The 21,885-nt window shown below is 36.9% G+C and overlaps 1 protein-coding gene across 1 annotated transcript; it reads left to right on the top strand.

The window, feature by feature from the left end:
- The first annotated feature begins 1,384 nt into the window (after positions 1-1,384).
- Positions 1,385-17,345, top strand: LOC112571984. The gene is made up of 10 exons (XM_025251446.1): positions 1,385-1,719; positions 6,770-6,824; positions 7,027-7,233; positions 8,874-9,022; positions 10,122-10,245; positions 11,103-11,303; positions 11,577-11,633; positions 12,546-12,646; positions 13,664-13,788; positions 14,879-17,345. Exons 5-10 carry the CDS (start codon positions 10,162-10,164, stop codon positions 15,073-15,075), a joined length of 765 nt encoding a protein of 254 aa, XP_025107231.1. The 5' UTR covers positions 1,385-1,719; positions 6,770-6,824; positions 7,027-7,233; positions 8,874-9,022; positions 10,122-10,161; the 3' UTR covers positions 15,076-17,345.
- Positions 17,346-21,885: the final 4,540 nt, after the last annotated feature.

Below are 21,885 nucleotides of genomic sequence, written 5' to 3'. Positions count from 1 at the left end.
ACTGAATTATTAAGTGACAAAGAAGTACGAATAGGTTCACCCTACCCCCCACTGCCTTTTAATTTACATTAATATTTACTATACTTGTGCACAGAATCAAAAGCACGTTCATTTGATTCGACTGTTGCAGACCATCGATCGATAGTATTCTATTGGTGTCACAGATCGAAGGCGTACACCGCCGTCCATATACAACCGATGAATAAAAGTATATGCAGTGTGTGTGCATAAAGCGCATATATATCTTTAAATTTCAGCTGACCAATATATATATAATTATACTAACCAACCACGCATACGAGCTGCCCTAATGGTAAAGTTAAATCAAAACTGACCGAGTATTTCACACCTTTATGCATGCGGCTGATTGATTTTTAAGAATCCGCGGTAACTCGATCACTGTAAAAAAATCAGCATTCTTCACGAGGACTATAATTTTCAGTTAACTGAGATATGTCACCTTACGTATATTTCGGCGAGCTCTTGACGCTGCCTAGAAACGATCGAGTTGGAAGGTGGGGGGGGGGGCAAATTATAAAGGCAGCCCCCCACCACCTCTAAAAAGATACCGATCGAGGCAGGAATGTGAAACGTCGAGCGTTCACTGTCAGCAGGAAGTTTTCCCCTTCCCCCCAGCTTACTAACCCACTGTTACATATTTTTAGTGTCTCCTTAAATACAGGATAAGTGAACGCTATAACTGGTTTCACAACGGATATATGTATATATGATATATACACATTCGTGATTACGTACACTGCTTTTGCATAATGACAATTAACTCTTTAAAGTTCCCTGATTAATTTTCTTGAGTTGTTTGCTATATGAAGTACTAGCTGTTTCGCAAATCATGATATCATTCACATTCCATGTGTTATTTTCTTAAATGGACAAAATGTGAAGGATAAGAAAACCAGGGCACGCGACTGTGTAGGAATTAAGTATATATGTACATTTATATAGCATGCCTGTTGTGTGTTATTGTACAGATCCACCCAGCACAGACTCCTATTCTGGCCCTGTTTACCACGTTAGTGCGTTGCGACTGGTGGTTTTAAAACGGATTTAACCCTCCAAAATACGGTCAGCAGGAGTATCTTGGCGCATCCGTACTTCTTGGAATTGATAAAGAACAGCGCGCTAGGTAGATGCAGTAGCAATACGCACTGGTTTGAGAATTTTTTCAGCTGCATGCATGCTTTCGTTGCTTTAAGATAATGTTATTAAAGCCATGTATTAAAGTGCTTTTGCTCGGAAGTTGATAATAACTGTCAGAAAAAAAAAATGCGCGTACCGGTAGACTTGTTTCGTAGAATCTAAGTTAGGGTGGTCAGCGAGCGCAGCCGATTCAGTGCACATGACCTACCGCGGTCCAATCACGGACGTGATACGAGTTCGTGGTCCAATCACAAGAGATCATACAAGTGTGTGGCCGAGGGCAGTGGTGTTGCTGGGTTCGGTGGAGAACGTTTATCGTAATGCTCGAGGTTGTCAGCGTGAGGTGGGAACTTTCAGTTCTCGGTGGTTTTGTTGCGACCAAAAAGAGACTCTAGAATGTTACCAAAGACTTCTGTGGAGTTGATCATCTTGACGACAATTTTCTGTACATCAGCTGTTGATGTTAGAACTTTTAACTGTGTAAATTCCCAAAAACCGCACTATTCTAACGATATTTATCATCCTCAGTGTGACGCTGACCCACCTAGATGCACCTTGAAGGTTTGTATTACTTTGATGTCTTTCTAGCTGTACGTCAGTGTGAACATGTTTTTCAGTGAGCATCGTCGTCGACCCGGTGAAAATGATTTCTTAGAAACAGAGTAGGCTGAGATAGTTAACTTTGCCTCGATTTGTTGATCAACTTGTGTAAGCGCTAAAGGTAGACACCAATCGTTTACGGCAACTGCGGATTAGGGGAAGTACCTAGCACGATCAAGTTTGCAGTTGTTTGTGTGTTCACCAAAAGTTATTTACATTAGTAGTCGTCAGACAAGAGTTCACTTATCCGGCTCTTCTTGTGTAAAGTTATTTTTTTTCGGAATCACAAGAGGAAATATATATTCCCTTTTCTTTATATTTGTAACAATTCTCCAGTGGCATTTAGAAAATACCTATATACATATACTGCCGAGTTGTCATGACACAACATGAGTGAGGTACAAATGAAAAAAATTTCCTTAGAAAAAAGAACTTGCGTAAATTACGGCCTATTTGAGAGCACCTGTTTATAAGCTGCACCCACTAAATTAAAAAAAAAAAAAAAAAAAAATTCACGGAAAAAGTCGAACTGGTTTATTAGCTACTAATATCAGAGTTGCGTTGTAATCACTTCGCCTCGTTTCTGGCATGATGAGGGTGTGTGTTTCAGCAGCTGATCTGAATGCTTAAATTGTATGCGGCTTTGATTTTAAAATGTGAACAGTTAGCACTGTAACAACGTTAATAGTTAACACTGTAATATGGAGCTCATCAAAAAGTTATCCGGAAACAAGCCTCAGGATTTAAAGTTGCAGCTTATAGTAAACAATTTACAGTATTTAAATTTGTTGACAACTTACTGTCTACTATTGGTATTTTTTTTTAGTCTAGGTAGACTAAAGATTTTTCAGAAAGATAATCTTGAGAATAGTGCTGAGAGATTTTGAAGTATCTGTGAGTGAAATACTTATTTATTTTATAAAAATAAGTCCACATTAATATGACTGATTTTAAATAAGCATTAATGGCATCTCATGATTTTCCTGTTCAGCATAACTCATTTCTTTTCTGATCTCAAGGCATTGCTTTGATATTAATCATTTTGTTATTTTCATAGTAATGTCACAATATATTGCAAGTCCTCTTAGAAGTGTTGTAAATCATGCAAAAATATTGAGCAAGTGAATTTACATGGTGACTTTGTCTAGGGTCTTCTGAAATTTTATGGCATTTGTCTTGGTTTACTTTTCATAACAAAGCTGACTTGATTCAAAATTTGAAACTGTGTTAAAAGTCAAACCTTTAGCTTTTGGCGGCAAAGTGATGAACATATGCAGTTCTGGCTACTCTAGAGGTCGTCTTTCACTAATTGATTCCTTCTGACCTGACAAGTACATTCACTTCCCTTTGCCGCATCAAAACCATTCTTTCTTTATAGATTGTGAAAGTTCAGCCTTTAAGATAGTGAGTAGAGTGTGAAAAGTAAAACCTCAGAATTTTGCGATAAGTAGAAGATGAAGGTTGATGAAGTGTCAGAGCATTTATTTATAGCTATGGTTAATCATCTTTCGCAATGATAATGATTGGGATGTAATGAACACGAGGTACACACTTTCTGATGACAGGTGAGCTCAAAGAAAAGAAACGACAATAAAAATGATTTTGTCTCCTAGTGTCTTACTGACATAAAATATATCTCATATATTTAAGTGTTGGAAAAGACACACACATCATCAGCAAAATCAGCTTGTGAGTTGGTGTTATCCAGGTTCTTTGGCAATAGGCTAGACATTGAGAAAAAAAAAAGGACTTAAAACTGAGAAACTGCAAACTGGAGGGCTGAAGAGTCATAAAGAAAGCCACAGATAAGAGCAGTTTTTAAGATAGGTTTTAAGGGTTTTTTTAAGGTGGTCAACAGCTTTATTGTGGTTGTTGGTGTTTGAGGCAGCACTAAGATCTAGAGGACTAGGACTTGAGGTTCATTCACAGCACACAGCAGAACATTGAGAACATGAGGGTTTGCAGTAGAGCAGTGGGCTTGATATGTAGACTAAAATTCTAGAAGAAAGCTTTTGTATAACAATCCCCTCCCCTAGCTTTTGACAACATACTGGTTTATAGCTTCTAAAAGTGTTCCAATCAAGATTCTCCTTTTTAAGAACAAAAGTGTTTTTGCAACTGCTGTGAGTTCTAGATAGATGAATTGCACTCCAGAAGCTAGAACACCTCATGCATAATTCTAACATAAAGAGGCAAAGTCTAACCACTCTTCTGCCTTAGTTCTAATCGTAGACCAAAATTAAACTATTCAGCCACAGAGTGCTGAATAATTTCATCCGGAGAAGTATATTCTGAGGCAAAAAAAGGAAGAAAAATATATATACGGTTGCAAAGCAATGTAAAAAAAAGGGCAGGTTTGGTGGCTATTGAGGTGTCAAACTGGAAAATGGTTTTAGAGAAATAAATACAGGAGGTCCTTGGATTACGTCAGTCCTGAGTTACGATGTTTTGTGGTTACGACACATCTCCTATTTACTGTATAAAGCCTCCCCTCCCTTGCAAATGGGTAATTTGTTGGTAGAGAAAAAGCAGTCAAGGATACAGTGTCATCTACTGCTCACAGATCCCCCCCTCCACAACCTTAAATAATTTTCCTGTAGAGAACATTTTTCCTCAAGTGTTCCAGTTACTGTTTTCTTGCTATATCTAGTCATTACTGTAATGTCAAAGAAAGTCAATGGCACAAGATTGTTTAAAAAGAAAAAAGAAAATGTTGCATTTTTAGGAGCATTGCCATTGCCCTGCTTTTTGTGATAGAGCACATGACTTAGGCTGTTAATTGTTAAGTTTAAGACTCGGTTGAACCATAGAGTCTTTCTAGAATTTTTGGGACTATTTTCACTAAAGCCTAATGACATAAACTATTTGAGACTGTCCTTTTACTAGTAACTGATGTTAATAGCTGAACTGAACAGCCAAAATCATCAGTACGTCCGTTTTTGTATTCATTTCAACCAAAGTCAGTTGTCTAAATATTTGTTCTGTGCATTTATTTTAACTAAGTTGCTCTTTCTCACTCTCCTCCTATGTGTATGTTTCCATGTGTGAGATTGTGCGTGTGTGTTTCATGCATGAGAGAGTGTGTGAGAATGAGCTACACATAAAAAAAGGCACAAAGGTGGTGAGAGATTTAAGACAGTATCACATGATTCACCCAGTGTATCAAGTTGCATTCACATGTTTTGCAGTCAGTCCACAAGTATGTTTTCTCAGTTCTCCTTTTGGGGACAGGAATGTTCATTATGTGCAATAACATTTTTAGGACACTCATGCATTTGTGGAGCTTAATATGATTCTAGAATCTCCCAAGCATTTTTTGCCATAAGGAAAAAAGTCAGGAAAGTCTGCATTATTACAAAATACATTTTAGACTGGATGATGGATGATAAAATGGATTTGCAAAACAATGCTAGCAGTCACAAAGTATATTAAGTTTATAAGCAGTTTATATACAGCTATGTGTGATGTCTGCAGTGAATATAGTGCATACCAACACAAATGTTAATAAATTGTCCTAATGTACTCGCATCAGAGGTAAGCAGAATTCTTCAGTCATACATGTTTTACAGTACAATACTACTTTCAGTGAAAAGTTGAACATAGCAGGAAACAAAGTAAGGAGATGAAAAACAGCAAGTTTTTTCAGTCTTCTAACAATAGCAGAAGAATTGCTTCCTTCCTGCATTGTGGGTTCATTACATATATAGTTTACACTGCAGTGATGCCTCAACAAACTTGTGATTTCAAGAGTGATCTGGAAAGCTCTTAGTCCTAACTAAATGACTGTAAATTAGAGTGTGCAGTCCTCCCCATCACCCCATTAGTTCAGTGAAAGGAGGCAGATAATCATAGACAGCACCCTTGTGGTAATCAGCATGTCTGCATGGACTTAGGTTTCTTAATATCTTTGCATACATATCTGAATTGCATATCTGCATACATAATGGGTGTGTGCAACTGCAATGATAAAAGGTAGGTTATGAAAGAAAGGGATTATACTTGGATAAACCTGAAATCATTTTGGTGTAAATATGTTCAGTGTTCATGATGTTGACCAAACATTAAATTGCACCACAGTGTTGATAGGGGCTGAGAAGAGGAGAAAGTGTAAAATGTCCAAGTGCACTGGTCCTGACCTTGAAATTGTCAATCGAGGGTTTGTGTGGGTATAAGGGTGGAAGGTTCCTAGCATAAACAGACACCATGACAATAATCTACCCTGAAAGCAGTGCGTGGTAATAGGCATGAGAAAGATGAGTCATCTGTTTAGATACCAGCAGTGAAAAGAAACAAGGTGCTTTGTGATCTGTAACAGTGAAAACAGTCAGTAAGCCCTGGAACATCTGTGTTCTCTGAGCAAATAACTTTCTACTTTTTATTGCTTTGACAGTATCACTTATGATATTCTATTCAAATATATCAATATGTCATTTTGTTAAATCAACAAGACCGGAGTTAGTGGATTATGACTAGTAGGAGTGGGATAGGGAATAGTTTGGAGCAGGAGAGACCAGCAATATATAATAAATAAAGCCTTCTGTCAAAGACTTGGTGGGGTTTGGTAAATCTTAAAAACAATCAAAATGTAGACCCTGCAGATATATTCACAATGGAACAAGACTGCCTTTGTGAAGTCTTGTGAAACAAAACATTATCATTGTAGACAATAATATACACAAGTACATGAAGGGAAGTCGGACAACAGAACCATGTAAATAGAATTTGCAGACAAAATTTAAAATAAAGTTAGAGAACATTGAAGTGATAATGCTGGTATCATCCTGGACTGATGCATATGACAGAATTATCTTCTGACGTTGTAACTTGGCTAGAGAACGCAGTATTTTTTTTTTTTTTTTTTTGGTGAGAATTTTAATGAATTTTGATCAAATGGGAAGGGCAAAAATCATTCAGGGTACCAGAAAGAAAATGCTTATAACCAGGGGAAGAAATGAAAGCAAAATTTATAGTGGATTATGTAACACTTGATTGTATTTTTCCTTTGTTCCAGGATTCTCGTAGAGAGTTCCCTTGCATAATTGGGAACATGAACCAGAGTCAGCCAGGTAAAATTTATAAATCATTTAGAACTATTTTTCAGTGAAAACAAAAGATGACCATCCAATATCTCCCCTTATACTTTTAATTTGCATCTTCGAAATCTTAATTCTGAACAACTTGAATTGTAGTTACAACTGTTGACTCAAGGTAGGCAAGTGCAGGATTTTAACTGAACTGTGTAGTGTCTAAGTGATCAAATGGTGACAGGAACATGCAAGGCTGCCAAGACAATGCTGAAGGAAAACAACAGTCAGAAACACAACTCATCAAAACCTTGGACTAGTGGTGAAGGTCAGGATCTAGAGTGTTACGCACGCTTGTCCAGCACAGACTTGTACGTTTTAACCTGCACAAATCCTGAAGCGGATATACATGAAGTGTCCTTGTCATTCAGCTTCAAGATTCCTGATTGTAGTGAGTATAATATTTGTTTTTCATGTTTGGAAAACGTTTTACTTTATATCAATGAATTAAAGTGGAAAGATGGGTTAACAGGTTAAGAGCTTGTGGAGACTTACTAAAATGGTCTTTATTGTCAAGAAAGAAAATATTTATGAGCGTGTATGTATATAAATAATATGAACACAAACAGATGAGCAAGCTAGGTATTCCCTGCTCTTTTACTGTTTAAATAGATGCCATCAGTCCAGTCTAGTTAGAATGAGACTAAATGAAGAATGCCACTTAAAGCAGTGGTGCTCAACCTTTTCTTGCCCGAGGGCCACACTGGACATGATATAAAATCTCATGGCCCAGAACACGCTGTTTTTGCCAGAATCATGACTTTAAAAATGAAATTATTTTATGTTTGGTTAAAATGAGCGGGTCAGATGTGGCCCATAGGTTGAATATTCCTGACTTAAAGTAAAAAGATCCTCTTGGATGAGGCTATGGAAACACACTAAACACCCCTCCATAGTCACTGGAGTGTAGCCAAGCTAGAAAAGTGCTTAGAAATGTTGATATAAACTCATATTAAATACCTCTCAAATTGATGTAAAGAACTGGTAGCACATGAAGCGGGACAAAAAACATGAAAAAGGGAAGGAGGGAAAGGGACAAAATAGATAACCTGAAAAAAATTAATCATAATAATATTAATTCACTGGATGGAGCGATCAAATGTCAAATGCAGCATTTTTTAATTCACTTAATTGGTAAGAGCTCATCATAGAATCCTATCTTGAGCAGTGGTAAGCAAGTCCTGCATGTGTAAGGCCACTTCATTCTTTCGTGTTACCAAGTCAAAACTTTCATTGTCCACCTTAGAGGTGATCACCCTCCAAGGTGTCCTGAAATATAAAGTAGACTACTGTCAGGTCACATGGCCAGACCAGACGACAACATTCTCACGCAAGCCTCCGTATGTTAGTACCGCAGTTTGAATGGATTAAAAAGGATAAGAAAAATATTTTGTGTAAACTGCTATAGACTCCTATAAACAAAAGTAATTCTGGAATTGAAGTAGGATAAGTGTACTAATAAAGTTAAAAATAACCACACAAATAAAAATCTAAGTGCTAGTGTCTAGAAGATAGAAACAGTGCAACAAACCCACCCTGCAGTCAGTGTTGCAGACTTGGCAGGCCTCCGAGGCTCAAGGTGTACCAGGGAAAAGGGCCAGCAACACTAGTAATCCGTGGGCTCACCCAACAGTGATTCCCCCCACCTACTTTCATCCGTTTTCCCCATAATTTTATCAGGTTTTATTCCTCTTAGCAAGTCCATCTGCCTTTCAACCATTACATTTTTAACATCCTGGTCATCTACCCAGGAAAAACTTTTGACTTTGCATGTTTGACTGAAAAGACTGTTAGTTCTTTTGTTTAAAAATCAGAAGACTCCAAGATGCAAATGATAAAAATTAATTCATTGATTGCACCCATGCTTTTTTTCTCTTTTTGTTCTTTCCTCTACCCCACCCATGTATTTATTTCAATAATCTACACATCTGACATACAGATCTTACTCTGTGACAACAAAGACAGCAGTAGCACCGCCACTGTAGTCATAGCCAGAGATACTACTAATAATAAATCACTGTGCTCTTTCAGATTTGGCAAAATTAAAAGAGACACAATCTGTGATGGTGGACTTCAATGGCAGAAATGACAGTATCAAAAACTACCACTCTGAACATCCGACATGTCGCACATTCAATTACACTGGAGCGACCTTTGAAGAAAGGGATGTCAAAAATTTTGTAGGTGTCTGTAAATGCTTTTAACACATTTGTGCTGTGCTTTAAAGAGTTAACGGGTTTATATGGCGCATTAGTAACAGAATTAAGAGTATTAATAACTCTGTACCTGTGATGAAAGAAATTCATTTTCTGTCTGTAAGACTCATGTGGCCAGTGGTTGACAAGCTAAATATATACTCTTTTGGGTATTAACAATGAATGGAGAAAAACTATGTTGAATTTCTAGATTTAGCTTGTCTACTGCACAGGGCATTTGGAATGGACGTAAATTTGTTGTCTAGCAAAGGTTGCAGCTACAGTATACTTGGTACATCCTGTCTATTGTAATTGGTAGGTGCATCACTTACTTCTTGCCTCTATTGGATTGAGGGACTGTATATCTGTTAGTGAACACTACTTTGGTTTTGTCTTTGTGTAGGGAGAGATCTCACAGTTTATTTGCTAACCACAAAAGATGAATGTTTTATAAAACTGGAATAGTTAAAAAAATCATTTTTGTTATGTGCACTTTACAGTTATGTATTTTTTCAAATTTATTTTTAACTACCACTCACTTGCGGGAAACAAAAAATAGTCCCTTTTGGTATGCAAGTAAGCATTGGCCTTTTTAAAGAAAACCAAGGGAAATAGTAAGGTAAGCTTAGGTGATAGATATTGACCAGTTGAATCATGTCGCATCACAATTTTTGGGTGCAGAACATTTACTTACGATGGGGTCTCAACACAGGTATTAGGCAGTTCAAGTCATTCACCATGTTGTGTTGTTGAGTGATTCCACTTAATCATTGCTCATGAGGGCTGTCAGTCTCTGTGAGTCAGGGCTGTAAGTAGGGTTATCAGTCTGTTGACCGGGGTTTGTCTAAACCCTTGCATCCTGGATTTGGAAATCCTGCAGTGAAATTTCAAATGGAAGAACAGTGATGAAAAGTTGAACAAATTGGATTGACAAGATACTGGTATTGCAGAGAATTAATATTAGAAAAAACAACATAAAGTGTCAATGTATCTAATGCATGCTTTAGTATGACCATCATTGTACTAAATTAAGTTTGGACTGCCCAGTACAGTTTGAGCATACAGTAATGATAATTTGTTTCAGCCGCCTGTTCAGTATGACTGTATGGCAATAGGGTTGAGATATGGCTATCCACACACATATTACTTCTTGGCCCTTACTACTCTGCCTTCAGGCCACATGCTCAACTACACAATTGTCTTTGAAGGTAGATTGCTTTGTAAATGCAATTATTTTTCATTGTCTAGTTTTTATACATATCTTGCATTTAAAACATGTTATAAATCATATTTCTGTAACTAATCATAACAAATTATTTTAAAGTTTACAGCTCATGTGCGGTGCATGTCACTCAGTAACTTCCTCACATTTGACAGACCTAGCAGTCAAAACTGAGCTTATTAAGTACTTAATATTTTCAGGCTGTGTCTCTGACATATTATCTTTATCATCATAGATATGCCATTCTTTAGTCTAATTGTGTAGTATCTTTCCAGACTTTAACACTCTCTCTCTCTCTGCCTCTCTTTAATTTCTCAATTTCTTAATTTCTGTCTTATTCTGTTTTTTGCTGCTGAATGTAAGATCATGACATTTCCATCGTAAACACAGGAGCTTTTGAGATTTCAAATTAAGTACGGGCACAGGCACTGCTTATAGGAATTATGTTTCAGTTTCTAAAATTTACAGGCTTGGGTAGGTCACTCTTTGCTTAGTTACTGTTATAATCTTTAAGATAATCCAACTGAACATTTAGGTTTGTAATGTCAAGAAGAATAACTATACTTCTTATATTTGCAGAAATTCAGAGAATTTAAGATTCTGTTCTGTTTAATTTCAAAAAGCATTGATCAAGTTTTTGTTTATATTGTAGCAGCGTAGAACTCTGTGAAGATTTCAGTGAAATCTGCATTATGGGAGATTGCATGGAACATTACTTTCTGATTGGTCTGAAGGATTTGTAAAAGAAAACTTAAGGCAAAAAACTCCAAAGTTATGTCTAAGGTAGTTTGTACATGGAGAACTCGCATTTTGTTTACTTATTTTGTTTGTTTTGTGAAATAGAAGGGGAGTTCTTCAAAACTTGTTCCTACAGCCAAGCAGTCTTCCTATGACCTTGTCATGGATTCCAAGACAAAGACATTGAGGCTTCTGGCTGCTGCATGGTTATCACCCCAGGCAATACATGTTGTATTTGTTCCCCTGAAGGAAGTTACTCTTTACCGGGTGGATCTGAAATCTGGACAATGGAATGCATCAAAAAATGTAGGGCATTTTATTTTAACACCTTCCACTTTATCAGAAATGTCCATTTTTTAACAATATTTTTGTTAAAGACCTTTAATGACTTCTTTTGATTAAGCTGAAAACACCATTTGATAGGAAGTATCACAAAAATGTTTTACTTCTTCAGTTTGTAACCTCATACTTCTGTTTGCATACAGGTATGATTTAGCAGTTGTGTCTGGCTATGCTTCCTATTTTGTAGAGGACTACACAATATCCTGTTCTTTGAGCAATGTAACTTTTTTATGGTAGGTGATGACAGCAGAGGCTAAAATGGAAAAAATCATTTCAGGTGCCTCAGCAGTCCAGGTGAGAACACTTGTTACTGAACGAAGACTCAATTACTAAAGTATGAATTATGTTGTCAAGCTGTATCCTTTAGTGGAAAGAGAACTGATAATTTTAGCATCAGTGAATGGGATAAAATGCTTTCAGCGCCAGTTCACCACAAGTTAAACTATAATAAATTTTAAAAAACATTTTGTGAATTGTAATTTTCCAGAAACCTAATATAGTGTTGATATTATTAGAGGGTTAGTGTTATTAGTGCATGTGTAGTATATGCATATACACACAGGTGCACATCTTGCATTATTTACTAACTGTAATAAGCAATGGTTTCTCTGCCTACCAAAGACACACACGTCTTCAGTACAGTGCTCTTTTATAATTAGCATGCATTCTTGACCAGACGTTTTCGGGAGCGAAAGCGGACACGTGTCACGACAAAAAACGCCGAAAAAAGTAGGGGGGGCGTATCAGTGTACGGTATTCAATTTTAAAGACAACCGGGACATTTGATGGACTTCCGAAAAGCGGGACATTGGGCGTCCCGCCCGATATTCAGGCGGGACACGAGGTCCAAAGCGGGACTGTCCCGCCTAATGCGGGACGTCTGGTCACCTTATATATTGTATATATATATATTTCATGATTAAAATATGTCTATGATGTAATGAATTTTTATTTATTGTATGTTAAATTTCCTACTTCCTTCTTGGCTCTAAGGATTCACATTTTTTTCTGAGTTTGCATTCACTGTCATTGTACCATTAAAATAAACTCAAGCAATACATAAGTATCAAATGACGCTATTGTTTTACCCTTTTTAAAATGAAGTTTATCAGATAGTTTTTAGTTTGTGCATACTTATAATTATGAAAAGTTCATAAGGATAAAAAAATCATTTTAATGTTGTTTGTATCACGATGTCATTTTTAGGTGACTGTAACCCCTATTAGCATGCAAAGTTTGTTCAAATGCAAATGGTGTATGCTCAAACATCAGCGTTACCTTGCATCGGGAAGGCAACAGCTTTCTTGGTATGTTTGAAAAGGAAAAGTCATTTTAATTAAGACTCTTTCACTCAATATTGTTTGAAAACCAGTTTGGAGACCAGACTATTTTTGCATATGGTACAACTTTATTTTCTTTGTGGTATATGATGTTTGTTAACTTGCTGCTTATACATACTAAAAAGACTGCTAAATTATTAGAACTTGCGTAGCAAGGAAAGTAAACACCCAACCACCAAAATTCTCATCTTCTCATTTGTTCTTTCTAAAATAGACTACTGAAACTCTCTTCTTGCTGTCCACAGTACCTTATTGATAAGCTTCAGAAAGTCCAGAATTTCTGAACTCGCAAATGTGAACACATCACACCATTTCTTCATTTTCTTCATTGGCTACTGGTTAAAAGCTAGAATAGACTAAAGCTCTCAACTCTATGCTATGGATTCTTTGAAGCCTCCTCCCCCACTACTTTTCTGAAATCTTGTCTGTCCACACTCCTTTCGCTCCTCATCAGACTTGTGTATTCTATCCTCCCTGCCACAAACACAGTCACACACAGACAACGGACATTCTCCCTCTGTACTGCTAAGCAGTGGAACTCTTCAACATTACACTCACTATTCTGACCCCAAGGCTACATTCAAACACTCAAAACATCTGTTCACAAAGTACTATCCCTGAATTACTATTCTTAACTCCCTGACAATACTGTCTGTCATGCTAACCGTCATGTTACTCGATCTTACGCTGTTTATAGTATCTAGATCCCTTCATACCTTCTTCATCCATTGCTTTACTTTTTACTCTTGTACCTCATCTTTATGTTGTTCAGTGTGCCTATAGGTACCGCACTGTCCACTGGCTCTTATCTTTCATTTATCATTCTTAATCTACACACAGAGTGCAATCTGTCTAGGCTACGATGCTACGCATTACAAGTTTACATGATTATTATTATTTTTGAATGTCTGAATGAATTCTTGTATTCTTAGTCATGTCTATGTGCTCTTACAGTGTTTATTTTATTGGTGTTTATTGTAAAAGGACCACCACCACCGAAAAAATTGCCAGAAAGAATTTCGAACGAGGTCCTCTACATTTGCATCTTTGTTTCTCTGGAATAATTATTTCCACTCTTATCATCTTCTTATTGTGGAGACGTCGCAAAGGTTTGTATTAACAGTTATGTTTTCATGCATACTTTTTTTTTATCTTTTCCTGCATAACATGATAGCCCTATAGCAAATAATAAAAAAATAATGTGACCAAAATATAAGTCCCTAAATTTGTCTTGGTGTTTCTAGTACCAATTTCCATTTTTCATCCATTACCAATAGAAGATACATGTGTTTTTTTAAACTGTCAGTGTATACTTTAAAGTGAAAATATATATGCTTCATTGTAAAAAATAAATTGCCAAAAACACAATTTTCGTTCACATTTATAATCTTCAAATAAATATTGCTAAACGATTTTGCAAAATAATTGTTAGATGTCTCAATAAGAAGGTTCATAGGAGTTTTTAATCATTTCATAGTCTGGGCATTTTATGTTTGGGCATCCTTGGTCTGTGTGCAAGACACAGAGACAGTTATTATCTTTGTTGCAGTCCCTGTTTCTCCTCTAGGTGTAGGTTCTTCCTAACACAGCTTGAAGGTCATACAAAATTTGCCATGGTCACATTTTTATCAGTGATCCAGTAAAGAAGGCCTTTGTTCTTTAATCTTCATAAACTTCAACCCAGCAAGGCTATCCATCATATTTGTCCAGTCACATGGACTCCTACCTACATAAAAAAAAGTCATTTACAAAGCATTTTCTTAAAAAAAAAATAAAGAAGAGTGTTGAAGTAGAAAAAATGTTGAAGAATGCTATAATTGGTGGGTTATGTAAAGAGCCATTTAAATGAATGTGCTTTAACTATTTCTGTGAAGCTGGGATCCATGCTGATGGACACCTCATATATTTAAGATTTGAAATAAATCTTTTACTCATGTTCTGTTCTCCCCACCTTTTTTTTTTTATCTGGTGACTTTTGAAAGCCCAAATTTTCTCCCTGTCACCACTGTCCCCCTCCCCTTGTCCCTGGATCTCACCAGTCAAGTTTGTTCTTGCTGAAACATCTCATCACTGTCTTCATCTTCACATCCTTCATAGCTCTCTCTGTCTAACAACCCAATCTTTTCCAGTCACCAGAGAAAGTTCTAATTGTGCTTCAACCATGAGCTTAAAAGTTGCATTTTTCTGTCTTTCCAACAGGTCCTAAACAAGCAATTTTTGTGATAGGAGAAAGAGAGACAACTAGAAACATTACTGGAGTTTTGGAAAAATATGCTAAGCTAACATGGGTTGAAGAGTTGTCTTTGAGGGACGTCCCAAGTACTTTAAAGATGTCTAATCGAATATTCATTATTCTTACATCTTCTATGAATGAACCATTCCAGAAATTATCTTAGAGAGGATTCCATTATGTCTGGTGAACACTCTTAAACATAAAACAGTAGTGGTTTTGGTTGGTGTCTCCCGATTGACTAAACCATCAGCACTCTTGGCAAGGAGTCGTTTGTCTTCAGAGCATCTGAGTTATCTGAACCACATCACAAGATTCCGTTGGCCTTTGGAAAAAAGAAGTATGGAGAACTTTTTGAAGCAAACACCTTCCTGGGATGAAGATGATGAAGCAGACAGTGTCATTTATCCACTCACAGTGCCTGACACTGACACTGCTCCTGACAGCACCATTCTGTGGGAGAATGATGAATGGTGTGATGACATAGAACCACCAATTTCAACCAGCAACAATGAAACACCAAGAAACAGTTTGGATTCACAAACATTTGTAAAAACGCCTCTCTCACTTGAAGCAATGAGGGGTTCCATTTTTCCGTCATTTTTAAATGGAGGTAGGGATGGGGGTGCACTTGAAATGAGATATTGCACCATTTCCGTCTGCTCATCACAATCATGCTCTGTTTCGAGAGAATCATCAGGTTCAACACCTTTTATACGGGGTGCATCCTACTATCCCAGAGGCATCAGGCGCAGAGTGTTCTTTTGCACTTCAACCACACACCAGCAGATGAATCCCATTTACTAGGGTGTGAGCAAAATGAGCACTATATGCATGGTTTTCCAGCAAGATTTGGTAACATAGATAGGCACACTGAAAATGTACAGACTTACCATAGTATCACTCCTGAGGACTCACAATATCTTGCCGGTCTGGAATGTGGCCACATGCTACCTGCTATCTCTAGACAGAACGGATTGCAGCATCAGGTTTACCACACATCTGTTGGCAGCTGTGTTAGAAATTGGGGACAGATTGATAATGGGTTTAGAGGTTCTTCTGGGCAACGGCCCCAACATGAAACTCCACATCGGCATCTTATTAGGGACGTGCACAACTCATCCAACCAGAGTGCTGACTCGGGCATAGTGCATTCTTCTGGATCACGGCAGGTGTATGTGGATGATTCAAGGATGCCCTCTGCCAGGGAGAGTAGCGGCACAAGATTCTTTCAAGATTTAGATTCTGGCCCAAGAATTCAGACACGAAGTGAAGATTGTGGCATTTATGCAAGTGATAGCCATAGTGCTGAGATTAACCCCCTTTATGCTGAACAAAGCAGGAAGTCAGGTCCTGGGATCCCAGATGATGTGACGGCACAAAGAAAAAACCCTCACCATTCAGGGGGACTCTCTGCTGAAGGAAACGCTGACCGCTGGCAGCTAAGCAGAGGTTGCCGAAGCCCTGTGCAACATTCTGATGAAAGTCTGGTAAATTTAGACTCTGGACAGTTTAGCTGCAACTCTTAATTATAACCTGCTTTTGCACTTTATAGCCTTCAGCAAAGCATTTGACTGAAAAACTTTCCTGTAATGTTTTTAATGAGGTGCATGGTTTACATGTGATTGAAAAAAAAAATGCTCTGATAGGTTCCATGTATCTGTAGTAGAATTGAAAACTCCTATCATCTATGTAAATAAAACAGCTAATAAAGCTTTAAACAAGCAGCTATGATTGTACCCAAAGAAATTGTCATCCCTATAGTACTGATAATACCCTTGTTTTTTTAATGTTTGCTGATAGTTTAGCAGCTTAAAATGAACTGCAGTGTAGATCTGACACAAATTGCTCATTCTGAAAGTGAAACCATTACTCAGTAACACATCAATATGTATCTTTTCTATTTTATAATATTTATGATCTCTTGCAAGAGAAGCTCACACCTTTCAGTGTATTGTTCAGAAATCAAATTTTGTATTTAAGCATAATGATTTACCGTTCTACATCTTTGTAACTATGATTGATTCCCCTGCACTCCGCTCTGTTCTAAGGCTATTTTGAGAGTGTCATTTGTAGTTTTATTTCACAGATCCTTCATGCTATCATGATCTCTTCCACCATTCTGTCCATGATGTAAACCTGCATGTTTTGTCAAAGTTGTTCCTTTATATTTTTTTAATCAGTGAAATATCCATACTTTAGTCAACATCTGGAGTATGTAACTTTTCTTCCAATTTGTGCCATAGTTTTCAAACTTTGTTTTTATGTTGATGTAACAGGATTAGAACTTCATGTATTCATGTATGTATATTGACATAGAAGAGAACTTTGCTGAAAAATCAGAATACAGCATATCAAAATATAAATTCAGTGTCTAATACATTAAGTTGTTACTCAAAAAAAAATTACTTAAAGACATTTTAGCTGTACTACAACATTCATTGATAAAAAATCAACATGCACAACATAGTAGTCTGCTTGTAAAATGGTGCTGTCATTGAGTCATCAAATCACTTCGACTGCTACTTTGATTCTTAACAGTTAATAAACTATGCTCTAGATTTTACAAAGCATAGCATACAAGCATAGCTATGCTTGTGATAAGGTGTTATTTGATCTACAAGCTTTGCAAAATGAATGAATGGTCATTTGAATCACCCGATTATTTCAGATTAATTCTTCGCAGCTAAAACGAGAGCAGTTTTTTTTAACTATATAAGCTATTACATAGTGAGCCTGAAAACTGCTTAAAATCTTTCTATAAAAATGCATATCAATTCAGTAAAATGCTCAGTGAAATGAACTTTACCTTTTTATTTAAGCTCTAGATCATTAGAATTTCCATTTTATACTTTTATACTTGACTTCCTGAGCATTTTATTTAGCCCAGAGAAAAAGCCAAGGTGAACGTATGGTAATTGTATATAAACTATATTCAATATATTGTACAGTTGGTTTAAATGGGTTAAATTTGAATGCCTCAATTGCTGGATTGGAAGACAGAAATGAAGCAAGTTCGTGAATGCAGGGAGGCAGATGGTGAGTTCATCTGACAAGATTTATGCTGATAACAGTTCGACATCTGAAACAGATACTGAAGGTATTAAAGCAACAGATGTGACAATTTGTTTTTATAAGAACAAGTACTTTGCTGGCTTTTTCTGTCTGCAAGTCATTGTTTTCTGTTTTAGCAACATAAACAGCAGAGTTGATAACTTGTGTCTGTCCATGTGTTTGTTGTGGCTTTAGTTTTGGATCATTTGTTTTTGAATCAGCTTGTTTATATATGTTCCAGGGAGGAAAAAATATTTTTGTACAGTTAAAATGTCATTGGCACACCTTTCATAGTTTTTAATAGCATTTCCACAACTTGCGTCAATACAGATCCAACGGCTTTAGTTCCACAAATGTAAAATATATACTGTATGCTGTTTGTACATATTTTTTAAAGCTTTCTTTTTTGGGTTAATGCAGGATTTCTGCAAAAGCATTATATAGGAAACTTAAAGAAGAAAATGGAAAAATTACTATTATTTTCTTTGATCTATAAAATGTAGTTGAGAGTAACTACATTATTTTGTTTTGATACTGCATAATGCCTACATACTGCAATCTTCTTATTTTCATTTCATGCATGCTTAGTTACTGCATTTGTTTTCACTTAGCATGAAATTCATTCTCTGCATCAAGTGCAATACCAAGATCAGCTTAAGTGCACCAGGAAGCAGAATTAGTTTCCCATTCATAAACCCATCTTTGTCATTAACTAAATAATGAACTTTCAGTATCAGGTAAAGATATAAAAATATAAAATCAGTTAATTATTATGTGTTCTCTACTCATTTTATCATTAAAACTAAAATCGACATTTACCTTTTGAAAAGTCAGTGGTAAGTTAACATTAAGAGAGAGTTGATTTTTTTTTTTCAGCGAATCAGTATTTGACATTATGAGACTGTTTACAAAGCACTAATGTGACTTTACATTTTAGACATGAAAATAAAATGTACATTTCATTAGCGGTTTTCAGAGTCAGAGTTACTGCAGCTGTAACCAATACTTGTAGCAGCTGAACAAAGTTTTTAGTTTCAATAACAGTATAGATTTATTTATTCAGTAAACGCTGAATTATTTTGCCACATGGTCTCTAGCGATTGTTGATTTTAAATAGCTTTTAAATAATCTGTCGAAATAAACTTCTAAGTGTCCACTCACAGCAGCTGTATATAGCTTGACTAGATCAACATTTGTAAAACAACCGGATGATTTGAAATATCAGTTAAAGAGAACATATCAAAGTAGATATATCAAGTTGGTGACTTGTGATCTTAAAATGGAGTGTCAATTTCCTTGAGAACAGATTGCACCATACATCAGCAATAGCGGGAAATAATTTTATTAGAATGCTTATATGCAATACATTATGCTGACTGGTTTTGTTTACTTTGTTTTAACTGAAGTATATATAGTTGCCAGACGTACCCATGGCTCATATCTTGACCCCTTCCTCCGGTGAACGGGTTCAACAGCATGCTCAAAGATTTTTCTGAAGAAGAAAGGAAGGGTGAGGAAACAGTGGGTGATTGCGCCATTTGTATTTTAACATCATACCTTTTTTATTCTGGTAATGCATAACTGGACTCCATGAACTTTGTAACATAAGCGGGGATTTTCAAAGAAATATATGTATACACATAATAAAACTTGTTGCAATTTTTAAAACCTTTACTTATTGTGTTTTTTGCAAAACTGCATGTGTGCAATAACTGCAAAGAGGGTCTGTAGACAAACTTGTAATTCGAGAACTTCGTGTCACATTATTACAGATGTCAGAGATAAAACTTAAGATATTTGTAGTAACTCCACCTCCACCTTGATCCAGCATGCTAAAAATGTATTCACACACACAAATCTCATTAGATAGCCATATGTCAAATTGTGATCCCTTAACTGTACTGGAGATACTTTGCTCCTTCATGAGTGTGATTGTGTATTTATTATCAAAAAAAGATACAGAATGGGCTTAGAATAGCACCCCCCAGCTCAATGCTTGAGATGCAATTCTTCACAAAGTGCACAAAACAGAAACAGAGAGAGAGAGAAACGTCAAATCTTTATTTACAACGGTAACAATAAGCAAATGTTTTTTTTGTTATTTTTTTACATCTAGTTTGAAACACTATCACAAAACAAAGGCATTAAAAAAGGGAAAAACAGATATATGTACAGAGATGGGTATTGACGTTTTATCTGACAGATTTTTGACTAATGGATGAGTAGCTTTTAGTGCATGATCATTTCTTCATAGTTAGTATAAAGGGTGTTTACTTTGGGTGGAAGGCCTCTGCTTTCGTCTGTAATGAGTGCGATTGTGAACGTTGTTCACTATCAGCATGGAGTATGCCCCTCCCCAAAGCCGAATATCTTCCTATGCCACTGTTAAGAGAGAGTTGGTGTATGTGGGTGGAGGTGAAGGATGGAAGGAACTATGTTTTCTGGTAACTGAGACACCTCCCTTTACAACCTTGAGGGAGAGAAATGGTTGTCGACCACTGTTGTCTCCACAGACTAGGGTGAAGCTATAGCTAAGTGTGCATGGCTCTAAGAGCGATACAGAATCCTTGGGGACGATTCGATGCAGACAGAAGAGTGCCTATAAGAGTTCTGTGTTTTGGTCTGTAACTAGTTGCTCTCCATGCATTTTGTACCTGCTTTATGATTTGTCTAACATATGTCTAACATCAGCAAGTATGCTCGCTTATGTAATATATATTCTCTGGGATTGTTCACATGGTTATCAAGGCTGTGCACATTTGTAGGAAGATAACGCCTACCATACATTCACCACATTCATGGGATGAAGCTGAATTCATGAGTCACCCTGTAAATTACCTATGAAACCCGAAACTTTTTTCTATCACAAGTTTTGTAGCCTGCTAGGGGAATGGGTGGGTAAACAAGCACATGTCACATGCACTCATCTGACTATACAACCCCAAGAACACCTGCTGCACCACACGCACACAAGCAGAGAGAAAGAGAAAATAGAGGCGGGATGGGGAAGAGTTATGTAGGGCGCCCGGTAGTGTAGTGGTAAAACACTTGCTTGTCACCATTGAAGTGAGCGGCTAGGGTTCAGATCTCGTCTCGGGACACTCTGTTTGTGACACCTGTCCACAGACCTGGGTGTCGGGAGTTTATCCGGGTACTTCGGTTTCCTCTACCTCCCTCTCCACACCCCATAGTGCGAAATCGCCGCAAGGTGGAAACACTTTCCTACTAAATAAAACAACCAGAAGAGCTATGTACTGAATGTTTCAGCCTGCTTGCCCTTTGAATTCAATCACATATTTAAGGGTGGTATTCAGTTTAAGTGGAATTTTAAAATCTTGTGATTACAGTTTCAAGTTGCATGCCTCTACACGGTCTGTGAAGCCATTCGTATAGAAATTATTATAACATTTTGATGACTGATTTTAGACTGGAGCATGAAATTAAAGAGAGACAACTCGATTGTGTGCATAATTCACACGTCCTCAGATGCTTGCAGGCAGCTTCACTCCCCTGTCTTCATCATCATTTTTTTTAAATGAAAAATTCATCGAATGTTGAGGGATTTTTTTTTTTTTTACATGCAGTCATTAAATTTGAGAATTCTTACTTTTGTATTTCTTTGCGCCTGTCAGTAAATAGTCAACCTTGTCATAGCTGTTTCGCTGGAATAGTCGACCAGCAATCGCCGGGTTCAGCCCAACATCAACTTAAAACTGTTAGAGTCTGTTATATGACCCCCAGCCTCTTAGAAGACTAATACAAGTGCTGATAATTAGATAAAGGATACACATATAACCAACCCGTCATCTCTAGAAACCCAAGCGAGAAAAACCCGAGCTGCTTGCAGGCAACCCCTCACATCGCTGCTCCGAGCCCACCGCCTCCTGCAACAGCATGCAGCAGGGATGCTAGGTCCTGAATA

This window comes from Pomacea canaliculata, linkage group LG9 (genome assembly GCF_003073045.1).
Source record: "Pomacea canaliculata isolate SZHN2017 linkage group LG9, ASM307304v1, whole genome shotgun sequence".
Lineage (NCBI taxonomy): Eukaryota > Metazoa > Mollusca > Gastropoda > Architaenioglossa > Ampullariidae > Pomacea > Pomacea canaliculata.
Note: the sequence above shows the minus strand (reverse complement) of the source record. Positions and strands in the feature narration are given on the sequence as shown.

Excerpts from the sequence above, each read along its gene's own strand:
- LOC112571984 (XM_025251446.1), top strand. The coding sequence starts at position 10,162 with ATGGCTATCCACACACATATTACTTCTTGGCCCTTACTACTCTGCCTT. Across the intron at positions 10,246-11,102 it reads CTACACAATTGTCTTTGAAG|AAGGGGAGTTCTTCAAAACT; the intron begins GTAGATTGCTTT and ends TTTGTGAAATAG. Across the intron at positions 11,634-12,545 it reads CAGGTGCCTCAGCAGTCCAG|GTGACTGTAACCCCTATTAG; the intron begins GTGAGAACACTT and ends TGTCATTTTTAG.